Raw genomic sequence first — 25,852 nt, forward strand, 5'->3', positions numbered from 1 at the left:
CAGGGGCTTTGCGTGCAGCCCGCTCTGCCAAGCAGCCTGCCTCCCTCCGGGGCTCCTACCTTCTGGATGTTGCCCTGGAAGCAGTAAACGCGGACCAGGGAGAAGTAGTCGTGCGCCAGCTCGTAGTAGCGAAGCGCAGCGTCCATCTCGGCCTGGCTCTCCAGGTACTGGGCCCACCACCTCCACAGGGTCCTGCGAGGAGCCGCATGCACTCCCTCAGGCTCCTCTCCCGCCGGAAGTGAGCCCTGGGTCCCACACCAGCAGCCAGGAGACATGAACGCTGGGTGGACGAGCCCGAGTGAGGTCCCCGGGGGAGGCCCCCGCCCGGTGCCCTGAGGACCAGCTGACGTGTGAGGCTCTGGGGGGAAGACCTCCCGGGCCTGGCCACTCACTTGTCCTTCATCTTGTTGATGTACAGCTCCAGGGCCTGCAGGTCCTCCGCCAGCATCCGTGGCACCTCGAAGCGGTGTGTGTCTGATTTCTCGTAGCTGTGGGAGAAGAGAAAGCGCCACTCGCTCCCTGGTTCAGCTTGCAGCTCTATGGCCTGTGCACCCGACTAAGGGCTCCACCACTAGCACTGTCCGGGGGGCACAGGCCCGACCAGCGCTGCGGCCTAGAGACCCAGGGCCTGGCAGTTCCTCCTAAAGCACAGAGCTCAGGCCCCCCCCGAAGGCCTCCCACCGAGATGGAGCTGGCCCGGATCTTCCTCTGAGAACCTCTGAGGCCCCCTCACTGGGGCAGCAGAGACAAGAGGTCCTGGCTGCCCGCCCGTGCTCACTAGCTGAGGGCCAGGCTGCAGTCCCCGCTGGCCTCCAGGTGCCGGGCGTAGTTGTAGTAGGTGGTGCGCAGGTGCACGCGGTCGTGTCGCTCAGCCACCTCAATGGCCCTCTGCCACTGGCCCGAGGCCTGCAGGAGCCTATTGAGGAGATCGTAGCGCCCGCATTTCTTGTACAGATGCTCTGCGTCCTCCTGAGGGAAGGAAGTTTGCCTGTCGGCACCGACGATGACCCCAACGGCAGCTGAAAGTCACCAGGGATCCACCGTGGTGGGCGGCAGGGCGGCCGGGCCATCAACCCACCCACGACTGAGACCACAACACACCCTCGGTGGAATGGACACTTTGGGGCATGGGCGGGGATGGTCAAGATGACACTGGAGAGGGCAGGCCTGCCCGTCAGCCAGGGGGTCTGAGCTCCACCCAGACCCCATCAGACCCATAGGTGTCTGCTCCCGACTGTCCCCCCCATCGACAGTGCCCGGCCACTCGGCCTGCATCTCCCGCGACTTCCATCGGCCTCTCTGGGCCACAGGGGTACAAGGGGCCGTGAGCTCCGCGAACACGCAGGAGGCAGGGAGAGGACCGGCGTGGAGCGGGGTGGCCTCGGGGGCTCTGCAGGGGGCTCCCTACCCCCCACCCCCATTTTGGCCTCAGCTTGTTTGAGGGGGTTTCTGTTCCCTGCAACCCAAGGGCCTGGACAAGCACACACTGTGCGTGGGAGGCTGGCCTGCCCATCGGGGTGGTGCCCACTCACCAGCATGCCCAGCTGTATGGCCAACACAGCCACCCTGGCCTCTGGCTCTGGCTCCTGCTCAGCCTCCCGCAGCGCTCGGGCTCCGCGCGCATGGCCCATGTGCCCCAGGCACACCTTGGCGACATCCAGCCGCTGGGTCTTCACGCACATGCGCGCCATGTTCTCCCAGACAGCCTTGCTGCAGTGGAGGACACGTGGCTCCAATGAGCTGCCGCTCTCACGACTCGGGCCCCAGCAAGACCCGTGCCAGGCAGCACGGGGACCTGGCTGGACACATGGTCTCTGAGAAGGGGGCCGCGTGCGAGCCCAACAGCTTCACCCACAGAGCAACGTGGCAAACTGGGGCCCACATACTCTCCCGGGAAGAAAATGGGTGAGACACCCGTGTCCCGGGGGTGCAGGGGCTGGTGTACCTCTCACGGCTGGCCCTGGTGCCTGCTCCTTGCGCAGGCTCCCTCCCTCGGCCGCAAGGGGTCCTGTGAAGACCCTGGAGAGTGTCTTGTGCAGGCTGCCAGGCCCCACCGTGCCCCTCAGTGAACACTTGCTTCTCCCCCCCGCCGCACCCGGCACCTCTGTGCCAGGCTGAACTCCTAGTGCTCCCTCCACCCTCACACAGAGCCCCTGGGTCAGGCGGGGAGTGGGGTCCCCCAACTCCCACGAGGACAAGCATGACACCCAGGTGGGCCTTGCCGTGTGCTGAATGGAGGCGGGGGTCCCGGGGACGGGCCTGCAGAGCTGCCTTCTGACACCTCTGGCACAGGCTCGGGCCGGGGTCTTCCTTCCTTGTTTGGAGGTTTCTAGCATCTCCCTCCCTCCAATGCTGATGGGGGCTCCTGCCCGCCCCCTAGCAGGTCTCAGGACAACCTCAGACCCAGGATGGCCTCCCTGAGAAAAGACGCTGGCAGGAGGGAGGATGCTCTGGGGCCCCTCCTCCTGGGGCTCCGTCCCCTGATGACCCCAGAGCCCTGAGGAGAACAGACCAGTAAGTAACTTCTGGGATGCGAGCGGCTGGTGGCCCTCAGGATGCGTGAGTCACTGCGGACTCCACCCGTCCGTTCTCAAGGAGCCCTTGGGCGATCAGCGCGGAAGCAGGGTGCCAGCCACTCCCGACAGCCTCTCCATGGGCAGCTTTACCCCATGTGAGTCCTGGGGTCTGTGCATCCAATCGAAAGTCCATGTGGACACCCGCCTAGTCCCCACCAGAGCCGTGAGCGCTTCCTGCTGTCCGGTAGCATCTGCACCCTGTCAAGTGAGGGGCAGATGGGCTCCGAGCGGCCCGACTCTTGGGAAAGACTTGTCCTCTGAGAAGCTCCCAGAGCGAGCCAGAGGCCCCTCCTCTTGGGCTGCTCTGTGGAGACCCTGGTGGGGCGGAGCAGTGGTTGACCACTCCCAGCTTCACGTCCCACCAAGTGGCACACACACTGTGTCCAAACCTCCCGTGTGTCTCTGCTCTTAAGATGACACTGCTGCTTGTCCGCGTGAAGGAGCAGGGGAGGCCTTGACAGGGCCAAAGACCTGGACCGCGGAGAACAGGAAGGGCCCCTGGGGTGGCACACGATGGATGAGGGGGTCCTTGAAGGACTTGGTCATCCTGACTCAAGGTCTGCTCCCAGGCCGGCCACCCTCCCCCTCTCCAGCCCAGCTGTCCACTCCACCCGAGCCCGAGGCTGGGGGCTGGTCCGATAGGAGCCCCAGCAGGTGGCCCGGCCTGCTCCCCGCCCAGCCCGGGAGAGAGCTGGATGGCGCTGGCCCAAGGGCTGTTCCCAGGACAAGCAAAGCAGGGGCTACGGTTCCTGAAACCCCCTGCTTGCTTTTCAGCGGATATTAGCCACTTAAAGACTGGCTCAGGATAAGCGATTCTAATGAGTTAAGGAGGGAAATTGATGCTCTTTTAATGGAAACTTTGAGGAAAACTTCCTTTTCGAGGCCATCTACTGCACTGTGTGCACAGGAGCCCCAGCCCTAGTCCTCAGAGGGGCTGCCCTCCCACAGGGTCTTCTGAGCTGACAGACCCCCAAGGTGCCTCCCCACCCACAGGGCGGCTGGAGTGAGAGCAGGGGGAGCAGGGGGGCAGCCCTGCTTCCAGCACAGCCGAGGGAAGAGGGAAAGTGGCAAGAACTCAGCTGACATGTTTGCTACAAGCTCTGGTGGGAAAAATCCAAAGGACATAAAATTCCTCCCGGAACTGATGGACAGATGTTTCTTGAGAACCTTGATTCTCCAAAGACCCCCGGCCTTTTAGGAATGTAAACTTGGGGCGGGGACTTCCAGGGCCGACCAGTTTGGTTTTAGCACAGGCCCGGCTGAATGAGTCGCAGCCCAGAGGATCTGAGCAGAGCAGATGACTAGCTCTCTGAGCGCCCCTCAGCCTGACGGCTTATGCGACACAGGGCAGGGCACCCAGTGCAGGACCTGGGCCCTTACTGCCCACGCACCCCGTCAGCAGCAGACAGGGCCCAGGCCCTCAGGTCTTGCCGGGTGCACGGCTCGTCCAGAACCCAGCCTCTTGAACCTCAAGGACGACGGCCTGCTCTGGTAGGTCTCCAAGCATGGGTGAGGGTCTCAGCTGGGAGGTGGAGGAGTCCAGGGGGCCTCCCCACCACACTGGCCCTTCTCTGCTGTGCACCTATGGGTGCGTGGCACCCATGTGCTGGGGGAATGACCGATGGCTGGGGGACGCCCAGTCCCCAAGGTGGGCGACTGGTCACCAGCGCCCTGCCCACCCCGAGCCACCGGGTCGAGACAGACAGCGGGGCCTGTGGGCCTGCCAGGCCGGCATCCCTGGCCTCCACTTCCAGGGAAGGTGGGTAGGGCGGGGGAGGGTCCCGGAGCAGGCCTCCAGAAGAAGGCCCCCCTGCTTTTCCTATCAGGAAACACATCCTGTTAGTGTCTGGCTGCTATTTGTTGCAGTTGGCTACGCCCTCCAGCTCACCAAAAACAGCCTCAAAAACAACCATTTCCTCTCTGCTGAGAGACAGGGGGAAAACGCAGGCGCGAGGCACACACACACTCACTCACACACGCACGCGCATCCCTGCAGCAACCCTTTTGCTTTCCAGGACCAGCTGTTCGGTGGCGGAGGCACCGGGCAGGGGCTCAGGCAGCGGAGGCCCCAGTGGCTCACTTGCGCTGCTCCCAGCGGCCCTGCTCAGAGCCCCGCTCCGCACTGGTCCTGGTCCTGAGAGTGAGGCCCGGGCACCCCGCGTTGCTGCCTGCCTCGCCAGTGATTTCTGTTCTCTTCGCCTCCTCCTCCTCCCAGGAAGACGGCGCGCTCACGACTCTGGACTCTCGCTGGTGCCCCTGCTTCCTCCCCGGGATGGGCAGCTCCGAAGGCTTCAGCTCAGGCCTGGCCCTGCTCCAGGTGCAGGAAGGAGGGTAAGGAGGGCCGCGAGGCGGGCGCCCCCGCACCTGTCGCATGGGCCTTCCTGACGCCTCCAAGCATGAGCGGTGATGTCCTCTAGCCACCCCTGGTGACAGCAGCTGACCGACTGGGACTGGGACTTTCTCCACGACAAGGGGACGGCACTGCAGTCCGCGATGACTGTCCAGAAAGTGGTGGCCACGGCCGTGCTGGTGGCCCTCGTCTCTCTCATTCTCAACAACGCAGCGGCCTTCACCCCCAACTGGGTGTACCAGACGCTGGAGGATGGGCGCAGGCGGAGCGTGGGGCTGTGGCGGTCCTGCTGGCTGGACAGGGCCAGGGGAGGGCCGAGCCCGGGGGCCAGGCCCGGGCAGGCGGACATGAGGGACTGCGAGGCCCTGGGCTGGGGCTCCGAGGCGGCGGGCTTCCAGGAGTCGCGAGGCACCGTCAAACGTAAGTCTGCTTATTTTCCTTCCTCCTTTAAAGCGGCTGTGGATGCGGGCACATCTGCTGACGGGTGATGGGTGCTCTGCTCACAGGGGCGACCTTGGCTCTTGGGGACACAAGCGAGCCCCAAGCTCCAAGCCCACCCTGCCCCGGCCCCTTTGGGACAGAATTCTTCCTGTGCGGGAGGGGGCTTTTTCTCTGCCGTCATGCATAGCTACAGTACGGATACATTAACCAAAGCAAGGAAAATACGTTTTTCCTGGTGGAAAATAAAGACTGTTAATGAGTAAAATAAACAAGAAGCTTAAAAACATGCGGCTGGGTTTGGACTTCATTCCACAGTTGTCAGGGTTGTTAAGGCAGTGGGCAGCACAGAGGGAGACCCTCCAGGGACTGGCTGTAGGTGGGATGCCCAGGAGAGAGTGGGAGACTGATGGCCTTCAGACGGCAGAGAAGAGCCGACTCCTGTGAGCAGGGGACTGGCTCCCTCTGCCCAGTGGTCCTGTCTGGTTGGTCACGTCCGGCACAGGATCCATTACAGCTCTGAAAGGTGGGAACTTGACTTTGAAAGCGGGGTAGGGTTTGAGCGTACGGGACGGAAGGTTCATAAATATGAAAACGCTTGTCACCTAACGTGTAGACACACGGCAACAGCAGCCGATGGGCAAAGGTCACCCCAGTGACGACCCTTTAAAACTGCAGACAAGAGTCTAACACGTAGACCTCATCACCTGTTCTGAATACGACACTTGTCCTCAGGAAAACGTGGCTCCAGCCAGGCCTCTGCTGGCTGCTCCAGAGGGCACGCCTCACTCAACTCAGGCATGACGGCCCTCAGAACCCTGACCCACGAGGGAATGGGAGTGGGGGGATGATGCCTCCACTTCACAGGCAAAGAGACTGAGGCTGCAGGAGGCATGTGGCTCTGCTCAGGTCCCTGAGGGGACGCGACCCCGTCTTTGCACGTGGACCCCCACGCAGCACAGCCTGGGGGTGTCTTCCATCGGGAGTGGCTGGCTTGCCAGCCCGCCCCCGCCTTTGCAAGCAGAGAGCCACAACCTCCCTTAAAAAGGGCAAAGAGCCTGAATGAATCAATGAGCTTCTGTGAGCTCTCAGACCAGAGGCCTGGGGGGGGCTGGGTAGGTCAGCTGAACTTGGGTCACTGTGACCTGCCAGTCAGACTGGTCCCTCTGGGCTCTGGGTCTGTCCTGAGGAGCAGTGAAAGCCAGTGACCGGGGCTCTAGCATGGGCTCCGCGCAGGCCACGCCTCTCCCACCCCACAAGTGCATTGCGCACGCCCCCCCCCTCCGCAACAGAGCAACCCTCCACCCCGGGGGGGAGGTCCCACGTCAGCCCAGCCCCTGCCCTGGGCTCAAGGCCTCCAATGCCCCACAGGTGCCCCCTCCGGGCATCCGTCCCCCCGCCCCCTTGCTGAGCCAGGTCGGGTCAGGTCACGCCAGGAAGACACGGGCCGGGACGCTCTCTGCCTCCAGACCACACAGCCACCCTGCCGCCTGTCCCCAGCACCCCGCTCACCTGCCCTTGTTTGCTGTCCCTCCCTGACCACCTGATAAGCCCCCTGAACAACTTTTAAAACATCCTCCTGCCATAACACGTCATCTGTGGCAGCTGACCTTTAATGATGCCCTGAGCATCAGAGGTTTTCCCAGAACAAGGGAAACGTATTTGGAGCTTCTCGTGAATGAGGCTGAGACCAGGGAGAGGGGCTGGCAGATGTCTCACCAGCTCCTGGGGACCGAGCACTGCTGCCCCGGGGGTTCCGGAGCTGGGGGCTTCTGGCTGGGTTTCTGGGCTGCCCCCTTCAATCAAACCAGCTCCCGGTCTCATCAGCTCTCATGCAAAACCCCAGCCCAGGCTTTGCCCCCGATGGTCCAGCCTCCAGCCGGGCTAGGGACAGGGAGGAGGAGTGGGCGGCCTTGACCACAGCATCACCTCCGTCTGTCCATCCCGAGCCCCGTGTGGGGGTACCGAGGTGGCGAGACTCGTGTTGCTTCACCCTAGAGATTCCAGACATGATGCAGGTGGCCAGGGCAGCTCTCGGGGACAGCAGCCACGCTCCTGCCAGCTCTGTGCCCAAGTCCTGGCAGAGCCCGCAGAGCCGAGCCACAGCCACTTGGCGCATCGGGCCAACACCACCGTCCCCCAACGTAACAAGCTGTAGTGAGGGTGTCCCGAGCATGCTGGGTCAGGGGACGACCCTGGGGCAGGCCCTCCAGCTGGCCCCATGTCACACCAGGTCCCGTCCTCGAGGACAGGGCCCTTCCCCCACACTGGCTCACTGGGCGTGTGCGGCGGCCGTGACTTTTGTTACTCATCAGGTGGGGGTCTGGGGGTACCTCACAGCCCAGGTCGGGAGTCAGTCTTGCTTTCTGGCCCCCGTTCTCTCTGCCACTTTTCATCTCTCCAAGTTTTGTGCATTTTGTCGGGCACCTGTGTCCTTTCCCTGAAGCCAGCGGGGACATGAACAAACACGTAATTAAATCTCCTGTGGTGACCGCTGCTCTCTGTCTCCTGGGAGGCAGCCTCACAGGGCACTGGGGTGGGAAGGGGCACAACGACTGCCCAGCCGGCAGACACTCACGGCCACGTTCTCATGGCTCCTCAAAACCCAGTGCTGCTGCCCAGGCCGCGCACACAGCAAGTGTGAGGACCCGTCAAATGTCCAGGCTTGGTGGGTGCTAGTGAGGACTGGTCCCCTCTGGGTGGCTGGGAAAAGGGGCATGGCCAAGGGGAGAGTCTGCCGCCTCAGCCTTTACAGCCTCAGGCACCTGGGTACTAGGCAGCGGCCCAGCTCGACTGCTTGGAGGGTGGATTGCTGCCAGGGTGTGTGGCATGGGGCTGAGCGCTCAGAGCCGCCGGGGCCACCGGGAGGGCAGGGCCTCGTGGTGCCAGCACCAACACACTGCAGCGCAGACACTCCCGGCATGGCCAGCCCGTTGGTGCACGTCTTTCCTCACCTGCAAGGCTGGGCCCCGGAACCGGAAGGACATTCCTGGGCCCAGAGTGGATCCCGGTTCCGCCCTGTGTTGTGAACACCCATCACGTTTTAACAGCCCTCGTCTCTGAGGCCACCTCCACTTCCAAACTCTATGACCTCTTAGAGTAGCAGGACCTTCTGTACGGGCGTTTGAAGGGTAAAAATTGTTGCAAAGAAAACAGCGTGAAAAAGGCAGGAAGAGTGTGATGAACAGCAGCCTCCACGGGAAGCCAGCTGGTGTTCCAGAGTCTGTGGCCCGAGCAACCGGAGCCCCCGTGCTGACAGAGGAGCCACGTGTCCTCCTGCTCCCACGTGTGGTCATGGGGACCCGAGAAGACCTCGTGAGCAGCCAGGAAGGTTTCTGCAAATCACAAGCGCTAGCAGCCCTGCCGCCCCAGCCTTGCGGGAGAGGAGGGGTCTGAGCCCGTGTGCGGGGAGCCCGCTCTGTTCTCCGGCCCAGCCTCTGTCCTTTCTCCGAGTTGCTCCAGAGCTGCTGCCACACCACTGCCAGAAGCCCTGCGCTCACCAGGCTGCACCGCCCACCCCTGGCTCCTCGTCTCCCTGAGTTTTAAAGGGTCAGGGTTCCCAGCGACTGCAGCTATGTTTTGTGGTAACTTTGAAGACTACAGAACCCAGAACATGAGCGCTCGGTCACCCGGCAGTGAGGCCCACGGAGCGTGTGCGGCCGCGCAAGGAGCGGGCGAGAGTGTCACGGGCAGCGTCAAGCCCTGGCAGAGGCGCTGTCCGTCCATCTGTCTGCCTGGGAATGCTCCTTGGCTCTCGGTGCCAGGCTCTCCTCCCAGAAGCCCTCTGCCCCTCCACCCTCAGGGCTGCTCTGACTTCGCAGCAGCCCGGGGCCCCTGCACCACAGTCCAGAGCCAGGCCTGGGATCTGGGAAGGGTGAGACCCCTCAAGCTCCAGACAGCAGGAGGGAGGCCAGGGGGAAGCAGGTCGAGACCCCTGGGCAGGAGGAGCTGACTCTCCGTGGCAGGAAGCGGCACAACGCCCCCACAAGACTCTGGACTCCACAAGCGCTAAATGTGAATGCCGCCTGCCCGCAGAGCATGAATCAGACAGCGCTGCACCTGAAGCCTGGGGGCGGGGGCCACTTTTACAGCATGGAAGGACCACGGGGAAGGGGCCTGACTTCACGGCGGATGGCTTTGCCCTCCAGCACATGGGTGGGAAAGTTGACTCCCCTGATGGCCTCTCGATGACACCTCCACGGCCCCCACCTTTGCAGTCCAAGCATCGGGCTGCCCCATCCTCCCTCTGCCCTGTGTGCACAGCCTCCAAATGCCTCGCTCAGAGACCAGGGGCAGGTGGGGGCTGGGAAGGGAGTGGTGAGACTCGGTGAGATGGAGGGAGGAGTCCCGGGAGGGGCAGGCAGCCCGGTCTTGAGCGGCCTCGCCCGTGCTGACCGCCTGCTTCTCTCCCTCCGGCCCCTCACAGTGCAGTTCGACATGATGCGAGCCTGCAACCTGGTGGCCACGGCGGCACTTGCCGCGGGCCAGCTCACCTTCATCCTGGGACTGACGGGCCTGCCCCTGATGTCGCCCGATTCCCAGTGCTGGGAGGAGGCCATGGCCGCTGCGTTCCAGCTGGCAAGTAAGTATCCTCGCCCGGGCCCCCGCCAGGCTGAGCAGCCGCATCCCCAGCTCTTGTCAGGGCTGGCAGGTTGGCTGTGGCTTCTAAAGTCATGGCGACCCCTGTGGGTCACGCTCCCACCCCACCCATCACTGTGGGCAGCAGCAAAACAGAAATACACACAGGGGCGGAACGCTGAGGTGCAACCAGATGGGTTTGTGTCTGTTTGCGCAAGGCCTCCTGGCCCTTCCCATCTAAGACAAGGTGCTGAGGCTCACGGTGACCTGCTTTGCTTTCCAAAGTCTTTGGCATCTGGTGTTTTCTTTGCCCCTCTGCAGCCTGTGTGGCAGGAGGCCTGGGTTCACGCTCCTCCCATGAGGGTGCAGCAGCCTGCTGCAGGCACTTGGGCACATGGGCAGAGGGAGGCGCCCTTCTGACCCCTTGCCTGCCTCCATGGCCTTCCTGGCTAACGGTTAGCAGACGGGGAGTTCTGGGCACACATGGTTCCCAGCTGGCGACCTGCACGCTCGGTTATAAATGCAGCTTCCTGGGGCCCGGCTGGGGTGTGCAGGGCCCTCCTGTAAGAAGCACAGACAAAGCGTGGAGGACCCCGCCAAGCACACAGGGACGCACATGCAACACCAGGGCCAGACGAGCGTGATGGGGGCAGTGTGGGGGAGAGCAGCGAGGCCTTGGCCATCAGCGAACAATCCAGAAGCCGCCTTGGCCTCTGGGGGCGACTGCAGGGTGAAATGGGGCAGGGCCTGGGCACACTGTAGTCTTCACAGGGCGAGTGTGGCAGCACCGTGGATGATGAATGGGACTGTTCCAGGAGGCTCTGCACAACGGCCACGGAAGCCCCAAAGTGTCCACCCGGCACCCCAGGGAGCATAGGGGCGTCTGTGCTGGTTTCCCCTCTCCCTCTGCCTGTCTCACTGGCCCAGGTTTAATGATCACAGGAACCTGGGAGCTCAGGTTTCCTGCTGCCTATGGGGAAGGTCAGACGGGTGGCTGATGGGACAGAGGAAGGGCCAGGACGTCACCAGCCCACCGCCTGCCTCTCCAGCTCAGTGGAGAAGGCAGTGTCCCAACCATGAGGGTGCAGTTCCAACACATGCGGCGGGAGGAACGGCAGGAAGTACGAGTGAATCACTTGGGGAATAATGGATCCCGGCCCTCATCATCCTGGAGAAACGCAATTTCCAGAATGCGGCTGACAGGCTGGCAGCACTCGTGCTGGAAAGTGCCGGGTGGGACTCGGAAACAGGCCCTGTTCACAGAAGGCCAGTCACTTCCCTGTGGCCGGGCAGGCCGGAGGGCGTCGCCAGGGCCTAGGAAAGAGCGCAGGCTTTGATGTCAGGAGAACAGAACTGTGTCCGGCCCTACGGCTTACCAGCCATGTGAACGGGGCAAAGCCACACCTCAGTTCACCCAACTGCAAAATGGGGTAATGCCCACCCTGCCCGGGGCAATTCTGAGAGTTAACCAGGTACATGAAGCAGGACCTCGGACCTCCACCTCCTCCCTCCTCTAGGACTGTGAGGAAAAACACGGACGTTCCAATGCCACACATGTAGGAAAATCACCCACCTGCCCTCTGCTGACCTTAGGGCTGTAAATCAAGCAGTTTCCCCGCCTCACTGAAACCACCCACCTCTCTCACGTGGGATCATCTGAAATTCCATCCCTTCAAGAAGGAAGTGGAAGATTTTGCAATGTGATTGGAAAAGCTGGATTAGAAACAGATATTTTAGTGGCATTAAAGGTATAAAAGTAACAGCTCTTGATTCTGAAAGTAACTTCTCCTAGCAGGATGATCAAATCTGTCACTGCATTTCTTAAGAAACTTCTTTGAGACACTTACTTAGAATTATTAGAAAAAATATTGTGGGTTTGGTGTCAAAACTGACATCTTACTTCCTGTAAACTCTTGTTTCAGAACAAAATATTGTTGTTTTCAAATAACACACCAAAAAAATGGAAACGGGGGAACCCCCATTAACTAAAATCAAACTGTCTTGCATCAATCGGTGGGGGTTGGGGGGCACTGCCGAAGGTCTGGGGTTCAGGGGCTGTCCTGGCCAAGTGGGGGCTGGGGGCACATGCTGCTTTCCTGAGTATTTCCAGGCCAGCACAGCCTCTGGAAAGGTTGGACCAGGCTCTGTCCAAAAACCGTCAGACAGGCAGAGGCCCACGGAAAAAGCCAGAAGCCCCAAGCAGCACCTGCGGCACTTCAGATGGTCCCTCTGCCTCCGCAGGCCCCCTCTCCCCATGGTGTCCGACGGTTACCCACAGTGGGTCTGCTGTGCCCAAAAAGGAAATGCATTTGGCCCTGTTTAGACTTGTTTCATTGACAAACAGTACAGAACACAGCTCTGTGCCTTTCTTCTATCACACTGCTAATTTTAGAGTTAGGTTTTTTCCTGTGCTCTGGTCTGTTTTAAACAGTCAGGGAGAGACTGAAGGGCGCCAGGATATCCTGTCCCAGGAGGGGGAAATGCCTGCTGGTACCTGTTATGCAAGGGAATCTTGAGTCCCCAGTGCTGGGGCCAGAGGGTGGGTGGGGGGAGAGAGGTGCTCGTGAAAGGGGGAAGCACACGGATTCCCCGGGAGGCCGGGACCAGCCGGAGAGCAACACCCCAGCGGGAGGAGACAGGAGGCCAGCCGCTCGCCCATTCATCCCACGGCCGTTTCTGGCCGTTTCCACCACGCTTGCATGATGCCCAGCCTGGGTCTGTGAAAGGGCAGCCCCTGCTGCTCAGGGCTGTGGCTCCAAAGGACCCAGTCCCAGACGCCAGGGAGAACCCAGGAAACGCTGCTCTTGCAGGGCAACAATGTGACTACTAGCCGTTTCACCGGGTTTGCTCTATTGAACTCAGGCCACCGCATGCAATAGTTTGCAATTTCTTTGCAGAATTTTCCAAGTGTAATTTTAATTTACCTTAAAGTTGAAAAAACTCCTTTCAGTCCCTTATTCCACCCCCACCCATAAGCTGAACACCCCGTGAAAGCACTGTGTTCGCTGGGGTCGCAGCAGCTGTCCGCCAGCCCCAGCCTGGCCCACCCCTCCTCAGACCCAGGAGGATGATTTCAAGAGCGGCATTTCGCGGACCTTGTGGGCTTCACGTCTGCAGGCTTCCCCTCTCCACTTCTGGAAATCCTAAGACTTTTTCTTATGATGAAAAACTTACACCCTAAGGGCCGCTTACTCCGCGCCGTGAGAAGGCTGACTTTACCATCCGAAAGGTCAGTCGGGGTGATGCACGGTGTCTGTCTTGGCTACTCGTGAGCTGGTGGGGATCATGCTGTTCTCGCAAACCTGCTCATAGGAACGTACCACTTTCTGTGCTTTACTATAAAGCAGCACTTGGCTTGGGCCAGACGTTTCGCTTTCCTGTCTTCTGAGCCCACTTCCCAAGCCCAGTCCTGGCCCCGCACCCTGGGGAGAGTGTCGCCTTCTCCTTTCCTAGACTCTCTCCCTAAGGGGGAGGCACTTGTCCCCACCTTCTGCTGCTCACAGCTGAGCCTCGAGTGCCCTGTACACGCTCCGGGGCCTTGGCCAGCGCTGCCCCGTGGATGCTGAGGCAGGTGTGCTACTTGAGGGCTCAGGGCTCAGCCACATGCTCTTCCCACCCGTGGGCCCTGCGTGTGCTTGATGGCCACTCCAGAGGAAGGCCTGTGACCGCCGGTGGAGCCCTGGGAAGCCAGCAGGAAGGAAGAGAGGAGAGGGCGCTGTGAACCACAGCGCCACAGCCGCCGGCTCACAGAAAGGGGCTATTTGCTTTGGAAACACAAGTTCATGAGGACGGAATTGACTCCACGTGCAGAAGTCCGTGCATTTGCTAAAAACTCTCCCCTTAGATTCGTTTCTGTACAAACAGCGATGTCACTGAAAAATTCACGAGAATGGGGACCTGAATGTCAGGAGAATGGAGAAACCGCACTTCAGGCTGGCTGTGGCGAGAGAACCTTATCAAAGTAAAAGGCCAGTTTGATTTCAGGAGGATGTGCCCACACAGCCAGCGCAGGCAGCCGCTGCCTCTCCGCATCTCTGTGGCTTTCTGCCATTGCCGCGTGGCGCATGCTTGGTCCCCACGTCCCATGCATCTGCTCAGGCCACACCGCCCCCACTGGCCCAGGGCAGAGTCCACGTGTCCCTGAGCCAGCCCCACTGTGACATCCACCCACGGCCCAGCACCTGGGCCCACTGTTCCAGTCAGTTCTTTGTATTTTCCTGCTTCAGGAACAAATGTATTTTTTTTTGATGTTAGGGAAGCATATCCCTTCTCTGACTGTACGTGTTCCAAGTTGAACTAAGATAAAGCAAAAGCCAACACTGGTCTTGACACAGAGTAAAGTCACATCGATGTAAATTTTGTTAACCTTTTTTTACACTGCGGTACAGAACTAGACTTCTCCTTCCTACTTCTCTTGGGAAAAAAACCAACCAGCAAGAAGGTGCAGCCTCTGAGCAACGCTGGCTGGAGAAGGAGCACCTCGATGCTTGAAACCCGTCCACACCGCTCACTGCTGGATGCTAGAGAAATCGTTTTCAAGACAAAGCACGAGACAGGGGGGACTTGGCCTGTTCATTTCACTCTGTAAAAAGTCCCTCCAAGAGGCTCCGCGCTCCCCCGGCCTGTCACCCCCACCACTCTTCCCGCTGTGCTTGCAGACGTGGGTGGCTGTGCCCGGCTGTGCCCGGCTGTCTGTTCACATGTGAATTCACACTTCTTTCATCTTGTGACATAAGAAACAGTCTTCTCCATTGTAGGCCGTACAGCTAAACATACGGAGGAAGTTAATAAGCTGAGTAGGACGGCAACAAAGCAACAGCCTGCCCTGTTTCCAAAAAAAACGGACGATGTGATCTTAAGAACCATAAGTAGCCCTGACGCTGGCAAGTGGGTGGGTGTTCCCCGCCTGGAGGGCGCAGCGCCTCCCCCACCCCCACCCCCACAGCCCTCATCCTAAACGGGGAGACCTGGATCAATGGGTGGGTGACTGCCCAACTGAGCACTCAGGGGCCAGGACAGGAGGACGGGAGGCGCCCTCCCACCAGGCAGATGGAGCTCAGGATGGCGGCGCCAGGAAAGGTAGGGGGACCAGCGCGCAGCGTGAGCAGACTCAAGGCCAGGCGTGTCTTGAGGGCCGGGAGACGCTAAAGCGTGTCCTCTACAGCCTCCACAGGGCGACCAGCACAGCCGTGGGAACGTGGCAACGAGAGGCACGTGGCCAGAGTCGTGACACGCTTTAGGAAGTGCTTGTTAATAGAAGACTGTAAAGTTAGTTGCACTTCTAGAATATTCTAACTGTCTTACTATGAACCTTATGTACAAAGGACTCAGGAGACACACAAGTGACACCGAGAAGCCCATATGTGCTGCCTCCGGCCCCGGTCAGTGGTGGCCGCCCGTTGGCCGGGCCTGTCTGAACCAAGCACAGAGCAGCCGTGTCCGCCCCGCGGCCCGTGGCCCAGCACCTCGTCTCCGAGGATGCGCATTTCAGATGCTCTGATGTGGGGTCCCGGTCATGTTTCCTGTGACCTGTGACAAGCAGGGTCTCACTCGGGCACAGTCCTGGGAGTGGGTCGCAGGTCCCAGGGCCACGCGTGTGCCCTGCTGGCGTGCCCCGTGCTTTCCTCAGTCAGGCCCTGTCCAGGTCGGGGTCTCACAATTGCCAAGTCTCCACTGGACGGCCTTGCAGTAAATTCAAGGTCTTCTGTTCTCAGTGACGCAAACCAACCCCATGTCAGACAGCCGATGGCCCTGGAGGCTGTGCGGAGGCCCAGTTCCTTCGCCCGTTCCCTTCTGATGGACGACGCTGCAGATCTGTGCTGAGGCCAGGAGGCTGGTCCATGTGGCCTGTTGCTCCTCCGACCCCACTCCCCTGAGATCATCAAACTCCTTGGCTAGGTTGCCCAGGGAGCCCTGCCCTCTGCTGTGGCGACCAGGGTGAATCCGTTTCTTGGAACCCAACATGCCCGAGGAGGACAAAGGCCCTCGGGGGCCCAGCGTGGTCCAGACAGGACTCCCAGCCCCTCCTGGACTTGTCTCGTCTCCTGCCCTGGGCTCTGGCCAGGCCGAACTGCCTGCTGCAGCCCCTCCACCTGCCCTGCACTGTGACATCTGCACGTCTGTTCATGCTGGTCCCCCACTCCCTGTGGCCTCCTGGCTTTCCTCAGGAAACCAGATCATGTACGACCTGGCGTGGCCCCGGAGCAAAGGGCAGCAGTGATGCCCGCTGACGATTCTAATAGCTGTGTCATGACTTAGTGCTGGGGCAGAGGCTGGAGTTTTCTAGAAACACAGGCATTCTGGAAGCATTTCTGCGCCTTCCAGAAAGTATGAATTAAACACTTAACTGCCCCGGTTGTGTCCTAAACAATGGTGATGGTGACTAATCCCTGTGCTAATCCTCTATGGTACTTTGTGGAGCTTTTTATACATGGAAAGCTTCTCGATACTTCCTTTCTGTTAAAAATAACTAATTCTGTTTGTCATGCACACTGGCAAAAAGAAACTTCTGGCATTCCTCTCTCCCAGCTAGGAGTACATCCTCTGCCCACGATTTTGTGCCACCGAGTTTTGCGTGAGGGAAGGAATTAGGACCTGTGTTTTGTGTAATGCAAATGAAAGTACTTTATGTGTTCCCTTGTTTTCACTACGTCTTTGGGCATTTTTTGCCAGCCAGGGAGCTTGTTGTGCCTTCTTTCAACAAGACTCAGAAGGACGGGGCAGGATGGGGCGAGGGGAGCGAGCCCTCTGCCTCGTCCCAGCCGTCAGGGCTTCCAGCCCAGATTCAGACCTGAACTCTTTCAAACATCAGTGCCCTGTTAGCCTAGCTGACAGATCTTGGGTGAGAAATCCTGGTTTTCCTATTGTAAGAACTAATAAAATCAAGTCTTTGGAGCTCCTTAAAGATACAACTATGGAAGTGATGATGTGACGGTATTAACAGCTGACCGAGAGGGGACATGGCCGCCTTAACTGAGTCCACACAGGACGCTGTGCACAGTCCTGGACCCCCCGTGTCACCTGGAGAGAGGAAGGGACGGAGGGAGACCCGCAGGGGACCGGGTGGGTGAGGGGGACATTCTAGAACCAGCCGAGTCTATTCAGCCACAGTCCGGCTCCCCCCCCACTCCCCCCACTCCCCCCACCCCGAATGTGCAGGCCCTCTGCCATCTCAGGTTTTAAAAGAAAATATTTCCTCTGGAAGCAAACATTAAGAATAAGAAAACTCTTAAAAACAGGAATTCAAACTAAGTTAAATACAAATCTGAGTTGTTTCAAGGTAAGACTTAGAAAATATCTGTGTTTGCTTTCACTTTGAATGAATTAGGCGTTTATAAGCCAGAGCGGACCTTCCACGGAGTTACTGCTGGACTGTTCGGGGTGAGGAAGTGGGTGTCAGCGTCACCTCCATGGGGAGGGCGGCCAAGGAAGTGGCCTGACACCTGCCAGGTCACAGGAAGCACATGAGCCCCTATGACCATCCGGGGTCAGGATTGAGCAGACGCCCCCCCCAACAGCCACCAGACCCAAAAGTCCCATAAAATTCAGCTCAACCCCAAGGCACCAGCACCAAGTGGAGCTGGGCTCTCAGACCCAGGAGGACAGGGTTGGGTGGGAGGAGAAGTGGGAGTGGCCCCACGGCTGGACCCGCAGCCTCCTCCGCTCCCTGTCTCACCCTGTCCTTCATCCGCAGGTTTTGTTCTGGTCATCGGGCTGGTGACGTTCTACAGAATCGGCCCGTACACCAGCCTGTCCTGGTCTTGCTACCTGAACATCGGGGCCTGCCTGCTGGCCACCCTGGCCGCGGCCATGCTCATCTGGAACGTCCTGCACAGGAGGGAGGACTGCATGGCCCCCCGCGTCATCGTCATCAGCCGCTCCCTGACCGCACGCTTCCGCCGCGGGCTGGACAACGACTACGTGGAGTCGCCGTGCTGAGGGCGGCGGGAGGCCGCTCGGGGCTCCGTCCACCGCAGGGACCATCTGGGAAGCAGGGCGCTGCCTGCGCGGCTTCCCATGAGAGCACATGTACGACACAAATTCACTACGTTATACACGAACACAGGGCGTGACCACATACCGGCTGCGTCCCACCCCCACCCCCCCAACCCCGCCACGGCCCGCTTCACGCTCGCGCATGTCCTGTCCTGGAGACCAGCTCCGGAGAGGCACGTCCGGGATGGCAGCCGCCTCGCTCTCCGCCCTGGCCCGGGAATAATTTATTCTGTATCTGCCAAGAGGGGCGTCCTGGGTCATATTTACTTTGATAAAGCAGAACACAGGGAAGAGTTCTGAACTGTCCGTGATCTTCCTCCAGGGACTCAGAATTTACAGTCAGATGGTTACGGTTTTACAACAGGATTGTGTTAGTGATGTCCATTTACTCCAGATTATCTTCCTAAGTTAAAATAAAACACAAACCTCTTACCACGGTTTAAAAATTGTGTTTTATCCATTACACTGCCACGTGGTGAAGGAATATGGCTTATTCTTCTGCAGCTTTGTGGGTCAGCAGTCAGAGAAGGGTTGACACATTTTATAGGCCCGGGGGCAGAGCGCTGGGGACCACTCATGGCTCACTCATGTTTCCGTTCAGAAGTCCCTGTTTCTACAGACTCTAAGCGCTGGCTGGACAACGGCAGGTCCACAGTTGGCGCAGTATGAGGGAAAAAGTCTATTGGCTTAAATTTCAGAGATTGATTCACTTTTTTCCCTAGAAAAGTCTTCAATGCATCCAGCCAAACTTGGTGGGCTACAGAAGACCTTCCCAGCACCAACCTGGTGCCAGCAGCCCTGGACCTGACTCCGTAGCAGGGACTAAGCCCCAGGCTGAACACAAGCACCTAAGAGCTGCCTCAGGGGCTCAAAACCAGCCCACGTCCCCCGGGACCGGGCTGGGTTGCCCGGCCACACCTGCAAGGACAGTCCCCCGAGAGCGCAGCTGCTTGTTCCCGTGCCACCTGGCGGTGGGAAACGCATCTTCCGGCCCAGGAAACGAGGGGAGGTGGTGGACACCGTGCAAAGTCCGCAGCGTGGGGGTGGTCACTGTCTGGCTGCTGCCCCCACACTAGGCCAACCCTCTAAGAAACATTTAGCTTTGCTGCCTCCACCTCCCAGACGATGTGCAGTGACCAGTCTGGAATTCGAAGGCCACGCTGCCCCAGGAATTTGTCTTTAGTCAGAGCAAGAGGTAGATCCGGTTGTTGCTTTAAAAAAACATAAAGCAACGGAGAATGACTTAAAAGCACGTCTGGGCTGACCACGGACGTAAGCGCAGCTCAGGGCAGAGGTACAGCCAGCACACTAGGGGACCCAAAGGGCTGCCCTTCCTCCCCCGGGCACCTCAAGCTGTACAGTCTCAGCAGTGTTACGTACACGACTACATATACTGCATGGGCCACGTGCTCACCTACGGTCTGTGATCGAGTTCCTATGAAACGGAAAGTGCCTCCAGCCACTCTTCACTTCCCTGATCAAAAGCCTCTTGCCCACCTGCAGCAGGGAAAAGCCCCTCTGCTGTGGACCAAGACCAGGTCTCAGGCTGCTCGGAAGGTGCTTCTGGGTTACAGACCCATCACTGCAGACAAGGGCTGCTGGGGTGCCCTAACTCCCGTCCTCCTCTTCCCACTTGAATTTCACCCTTCAATAGTTTTCCTACTCTTTGGCAATTAAAATCTGTCAAATGCTCCTGAGAAGCTCTGAATTCTCACAGGCACAGAGAGGAAGCTGCTTATAGGTAGCCCTTGATTGACAAGTTAGAGCAATTTTAATTGCATTTTGCCTGCCGTTTTGAGAGTTTACTATCAAAACCTTTTCTGTTTAGGGCTTCCCTCGTGGCACAGTGGTTAAGAATTTGACTGCCAATGCAGGGGACACGGGTTCAAGCCCTCATCCGGGAAGATCCCACATGCTGCAGAGCAACTAAGCCCCGTGTGCCACAACTACTGAGCCTGCGCTCTAGAGCCTGTGAGCCACAACTACTGAGCCTGTGTGCCACAACTACTGAAGCTTGTGCGCCTAGAGCCTGTGCTCCGCAACAAGAGAAGCCACTGCAATGAGAAGCCTACGCACCGCAAGGAAGAGTAGCCCCTGTTCACCGCAACTAGAGAAAGCCCGTGCGCAGCAACGAAGACCAACGCAGCCAAAAACAAAAAACACTTTTCTGTTTAGTGCAATTATTCCTGGACAGACAGATGTTATAAATATTTAGCAACTGTAGAACTTTCAACTAGGAAGTGTCCACTGTAAAGTAAATCAAAACAACTAAATCACAGCCCACGAGACACCGAGCATCGCGAGGCCAGCCAGGTGCCCATATACAACCGGGTTTCCACCAGCACCAGCATCTCCTTGAGAGAAAACCCATGAGACACCAGGAACGCCAAGAAGAGTCAGCGACGATGAGACTCGCGGGGAGGGAAGAGACCTGAAGGAGGGCCGCAGGGAGCTGGGCGCCGCACACCTCGCGAGCAGAACCCTCACCTCTTGATGAGCTTGATGGACCGGAAGGCTTCGTCCATGTCCCCGACAGCCAGGAAGAAGGTGAAGTTGAGCATGGCGTCCCGCGTGGGCTTGTCACAGTCCTCTAGACCCACGAAGTCCCGCAGGGGCCTCCTGCCCACCGTCTGGGGGATGCGCTGGGACCCGGAGTCCACCTGGTCCTCGAGGTCCACTTCTCCTGGCTGAACGACAAAGGGCACTGTTTATTTGTGGATCCCTGCAAAGCCAGGGCCCACCCCGGGCCTCTCCCTGGGGGTACTCGTCAGCTGCGGGCACCCTCTGCACACAGACCCCATATTCAGCAATGCTCTCGGCAAACACAACACACGTCTGCAGGCCCCTTGAAGCTACCAGAACTTGGGGCTCTGGCTTCAGACAGCGGATGACGCAGGTTGTCGACGCACAGGGACCTGCCAGCCGCTAAGGCACTAACATCAGCTGCTCAAGAGCCGTGAACAGGCGCGAAAATCCCTACCTCCCAGGGCCGTTTGTAAAATTCCTAGAAAGAGCTTTTACTATCAAGTCAGACCTGTGTACGTGTGCAGAGGGTATTAAAATCGACGCCAGCATCACTGCAAGTAGAAGTTTCCAAAACGTAACCTGGATTAGTGGTGGTGAGCCCTCTGCTGGTGCTTCTCAGGAGAACCTTCACCTAGTGCAGGCCCCCCGCCACACCCCCCATGCAGGCAGAGGAAGGAAATCCTGTGGTCCCAGCACAAGCACAGTTTAGTGCACTGTCTGGACCATGCCTTCTGCGCCAGCTCCGGCCACAAATCCTCAAGTCCACTTCCCTCCTCCCAGCTAGACGGGGTTCCATGCCCTCCACTCGCCCCTGGGCTGGACCTGCACACCCCCCCTCGGTCTCCCACCTGGCTTGCTCTCTCTCTGCAGCGTCCATTCGTCTGATTACACAGGCTCCCCCATGTAAAGAGGGGTCATGATCCACCTCCTTGGACCCCACTCCCCCGCCCTGGCAGTTTCGTATCTGCTGTGACTCTGACTCCTTCACCACCTGCCTCTGACTCAGTTCCCAGCAGCTCCTGTGTCACGGATCCTTCTGAAGTTCAACTGTAGCCCCCGACTTTGGGGGCGCTTGATCTGGGCCTTGAAACCCTGGTAGGATTCATCAGACCCAGGTGTGGACAGGGAGACCCTCCAGGCACAGAGCAGAGCATAAGCAGAGGCCCGGAGCAGCCCTGGTCAGGGTTCGTGGCCGAGTGGCTGGGTCACATCCGGCAGGAAGCTGAGTCCTCAAGTTTGGGCTGATTTTGCACTGAGTGGGAAACCTTCAGAAAACGTGGACACAAAAACCATGGGGGTACTTGCTGTCTGCTGTGGTTTCACAGATCACGAGACAGCAGCCTGACCTCCATCAGCCTTGCTGTGGGTCTGATGCCCCGTCCTCATTAGAGCCCTGCTCCCCGTGAGCACACGCGGGAATTCTCACAGAAACAAGTGCGCCCGCGGTCACGGCTCACGGTGCCCCCTGCCTGCACTCGCCTTGTGTTCTGCTCTCGAGGGGATGAGCCACCTGCCCTGGACACACGTGGGACCTGGGGGCCCAGGGCTGTTCGACTGACATCACACCCTTGAGTGTGGGGACAGGAACCTCGGGACGCCAGGCGCTTCAGGGAAACAGGCTGCGTGGCCTCTCCTCCGCCGCACTGAGAGATCAAATGAATAAGACTTCCTGTGTTGCAAACACAGGTAAGTGAAATACTTCCTCACCGCAAGCATCAGGAGACAAGACTGTTCGTGCTGCCCCAACGAGGAGCTGACGCCGTGCCAGGCCCCCGACAAAGCTGGAGCATGCGAGGCGGGAGGTGTCAGCACACAGACAGCTGTCGCTTAAAACAAAGAAAACCACATCTTGGGGCAACTGCAAAGCTCAGGTAACAGGGAGGAGCATCACCCAGGCCTCTGCTGGGCCAGCAGCTCCGACTGGATGCTCGGGGGGAAGAGAGCCGAGGGGCTGGCGGAGGGGAGGACGGCACTCAGACTGCGGGAAACAAGCCCAGGCGTGAAGACGTGGGAGACGCCCAAGAGAAGGAGCTCAAAGGCTGTCTCTACGTTTTGAGTCTCAAATCAAAGAGAAATGAAAACGTATAAAAGCACTAAATAAGAATGAAATTCAGAAAAATGCTTGTCTGGAGGCACTGGTCTATTCAAAAGAGGGAACTCAGAAAACCTGCATGGACAGAGCGCAGGGGCTCCTGGAATCGAAACCACACAGCCTCACAAAGTTCACTGCATCGGATCACAAGTCAAAGTGCAGAAAAGACTATTCGCTGCCGACCTCGATGGCTGGGGATGCTGTTCCCAGGGGCAACCCTGGCCTGTGGTCTCAGGGGGGCACGTTGCACGAGGGCATCAGCACAGCCTGAGACCCACAGACCCACACGGCTCGCCCATGACAGTCACAGAACAAAGAGCAGACAGCCCACCCTGGGCCTTCCTGCCAAACCTCTTCAGGTCAGTAATAACCCTGGGAGGGGCCCGGGGAGACCTGCGTCCTGGCTTCTGAGCAGACAGCCGTTCACACAGGCAAGGGGCCTCAGCTCCGGAGCCAGCAGAGGTAGCCAAGCTCAGATGGCATGTCCGCCATCTCTGGGGGTCCTCTGGGGTCTGCCCTTACCTCTGGCTAAAAAAGGAACACTTGCTAACTGCAGAAAATACAGAGTTCATGTTTAGGGTTGATTTTAAATCACCCTACGCTAAGTGCCAAAAAAATCCCAGTAAAAGTCTACATACTTCAGTCCTTCTTCCGACATGACAGTAAAGAAAGACGCGGCAGGGGAGCCCAAAGAGCTGACGAAGGGGAGGAGTCTGCAGATTTTATGAGAATAGGAGCAGCAGCGGCCAGCGCATTCGCAGTTCTGCAGAACGGAAGGCACGAACGACAGGCTGCAGCCTTCAGGTCCCAGCGCAGCCGTGCCTCCTTTGTGTAGGCGGTGTTGGCGCCCAGCTGAGAACAGGTGGCTCAGCCAGTGTTTCAACTGGTCTGGACATTCCGCCACCCCTACCCCACAGATGCACCCACCCCTGTGATCAGCACAGTATCTCAGGGCAGAGGATGGCTGATTTCAGGTCTAGGAGGGACCACGTGGACGTGGAGACCAGGTCCCAGGGAAGGCAAATAACTCATCCAAAATACCCTTGTTAGCGGTGGGGGGAGGGGGTGGGTGGCATGTGCTGAAAACAACCCTGTTTGATCAAAAATTTAAAAACACACCCGTGGGACTTCCCTGGTGGTCCAGTGGTTGGGACTTCGCCTTCCAATGCAGGGGGTGCGGGTTCGATCCCTGGTGGGAGAGCTAAGATCCCACATGCCTCAGGGCCAAAACACCAAAACATAAAGCAGAAGCAATAGTGTAACAAATTCAATGAAGACTTTAAAAACGGTCCACATCAAAAAAATAAATAAAAATAAAAAAAATAAAAACAACCAGTGTATGTAACGCACACACACGTGGGCAAAGGACAAAACCTCTCCTGAAAGGCTGTCCGCCAGCCTTTCCCAGTGACCATCTCTGGGGGCTGCGACCACGGAGATTTGCAGCATCCTTGGTCTTTATTTCTTTATTTGAAGCTTCTGAATTTCCTACAGTAAATATAGGAATACGTACTTTTAAAAAACCAGCTAGAATTTTAAAAAAGAAGACAGGAAAGTGGAAGGGTACGGTGCCTTTGGGGGACGCCGGAAGGGACAACCCTCAGCAGCACTGCTGCCTGCCTGCCTTTCCCCACACAGAGACCTCGGATCTGCGGGAATCTCAGGCGACAAATCAGGGCACACGGTTTGCTTGTTTAACGAAAGAGCCCCGGTGGGGAGGAGGGCCTGAGACACGGCTGCGCATGTGGAGGCTCCCACCTTTCTCGTGAAGTAATAATGGGGCACTTGGATTCCCAGGAGCGTCTGGAAGACGGGAGGCCGGAGGAAGCTGTCCTGCAACAGGAAGCCGTGCTCTTCAGAGACGAAGAAGGACAGGACCAGCACGTCTGCCTGCAGAGGGAGACGTTCTGTCTTAGTTTGGCAATAACTTTCTTGAATCTCGCCCAATCCCATTTTCACTGCTGGGATATTTACATAAAACACAAAGAAAGTAGAGGGGCCAACACACGGGCACACAGATAACCCCCTTCCTCCTCGGGGCACACAGCAACCACACCAGGCTCCGCTCTTCTCTGACTCCCCTCCTGGAGGACGCACCTCGTCCGGCCTGGGAACCACTAGACCCATCTCGCTGACCTTGTGGTGAAGACTAACCCTTCCACCCGCGCTGGTGAGTGAAGCTCAGGAGCTCCCGTGTTTCAAGAGTAGCCCCTTCAGTTTCTTGACTTTGACATGGAGACTCTGCTCTGCTCTCAGGGAGGGACAGCAGAGAGGCCGGTGCTCGGCGGGACCCTGTCCTGCAGGACTCGGCCACAGACCTTCTGCCCAGGAGACGCGGAGGCTGAGGGGCTGGTGGCTGCCCTGCTGTGTGAGTGCCTGCGTAGCCTCAGGGGCTCCAGCCTCTCACGTCCTGGAGGGAAGTCCCTTTGGCAGGGACACAAGTCACCTGAAGCTCTAGGGCCGGCCGGCCTTTGCTGACCTACTGAGGACCCTACGAAAGATCCCACTGGGTCACAGAGAGGCGCATGCAGCCCCCGGGCTTTCTCAGCTATCACTGGGTGTCCTGCAGGACCCAAGACTTGGAAAGTGTTGGAGTCCTGGGCCCGAGAGTCACCAGCTTTGGGGAGGGAGGCCCTGCAAAGCTGGGGGTTGGGGTGGAGACAGGGGCAAGGGGGCCAATTGTTCGGGGGATGACTGAGGAGTCAGCCTCAGTAACTGGACCCCACAGGACGAGCTGACATCAAGGGGTAAGTTCACATTAACTGTTTTGATAAAGAGCTCTGAACCGCCGAGAAAAAATGGCACGTGACAGAGGGTGGGGCCAGCTCTCAGTGTCAACCCAGAGGGGAGAGGTGTCCCCCGGCATCCTGGGGGTGGGCGCTCGCTCTCCTGAATCCATTCCCCAGGACTTCCCTGTGGACCTGTTGGGAAGACAGAGCCTGCCACGTCCCCACCAATCTAAACACAAAGGCGACAGCGTGTGGTACCGTGGGGCCCGTGCTGGCCTCGCCCAGGGCCTTCCTGTCTGTTGACTGCAGCGGGGCGCCCGGCACTTCCTGCACGGCTTCACACACAAACAGCCTGGGCTCACTCTGATCCCAGAAGTGGCTCACGGGCACGAGATTCGTCAGCCTCTCATCCGCGAGGGCCTGGCTTCTGAAAGAGAGAGACGGACCCTCACACACGTGGTACATCAATGCCCTGAAGAAAGACCACTGTGTTTTCAGAAACACTCTCCACGCCAACAGAGACGCTGACGGGCCCTCTGTGCCCTAAGACTCAGGCTGCCCTTGTGGA

At 58.8% G+C, this 25,852-nt stretch overlaps 2 protein-coding genes across 8 annotated transcripts in view; one reads left to right on the plus strand and one right to left on the minus strand.

The window, feature by feature from the left end:
• The window catches only part of IFT140 (intraflagellar transport 140), a 70,182-nt gene that overhangs the window by 12,136 nt on the left and 32,194 nt on the right, over positions 1 to 25,852 (minus strand). For 6 of the 7 annotated variants that reach the window (XM_059898770.1, XM_059898769.1, XM_059898773.1 and 3 more), the window contains 7 exons: positions 25,543 to 25,711; positions 24,314 to 24,445; positions 20,425 to 20,624; positions 1,533 to 1,710; positions 779 to 969; positions 393 to 488; positions 60 to 192 (listed from right to left, as the gene is read on the minus strand). In XM_059898770.1, coding sequence (XP_059754753.1) covers positions 60 to 192; positions 393 to 488; positions 779 to 969; positions 1,533 to 1,710; positions 20,425 to 20,624; positions 24,314 to 24,445; positions 25,543 to 25,711 — 1,099 coding nt within the window. The remainder of the gene's footprint in view (positions 1 to 59; positions 193 to 392; positions 489 to 778; positions 970 to 1,532; positions 1,711 to 20,424; positions 20,625 to 24,313; positions 24,446 to 25,542; positions 25,712 to 25,852) is intronic. The other variant, XM_059898774.1, reaches the window with a different exon arrangement.
• On the plus strand, positions 4,484 to 18,369 carry TMEM204 (transmembrane protein 204). Its single transcript, XM_059898776.1, has 3 exons — positions 4,484 to 5,346; positions 9,791 to 9,946; positions 17,636 to 18,369. The coding sequence occupies exons 1-3, from the start codon at positions 5,070 to 5,072 to the stop codon at positions 17,878 to 17,880; spliced, it is 678 nt and encodes a 225-aa protein (XP_059754759.1). The 5' UTR covers positions 4,484 to 5,069; the 3' UTR covers positions 17,881 to 18,369.

The sequence above is a fragment of the Balaenoptera ricei genome, chromosome 15 (genome assembly GCF_028023285.1).
Source record: "Balaenoptera ricei isolate mBalRic1 chromosome 15, mBalRic1.hap2, whole genome shotgun sequence".
Classification (NCBI taxonomy): Eukaryota; Metazoa; Chordata; class Mammalia; order Artiodactyla; family Balaenopteridae; genus Balaenoptera; species Balaenoptera ricei.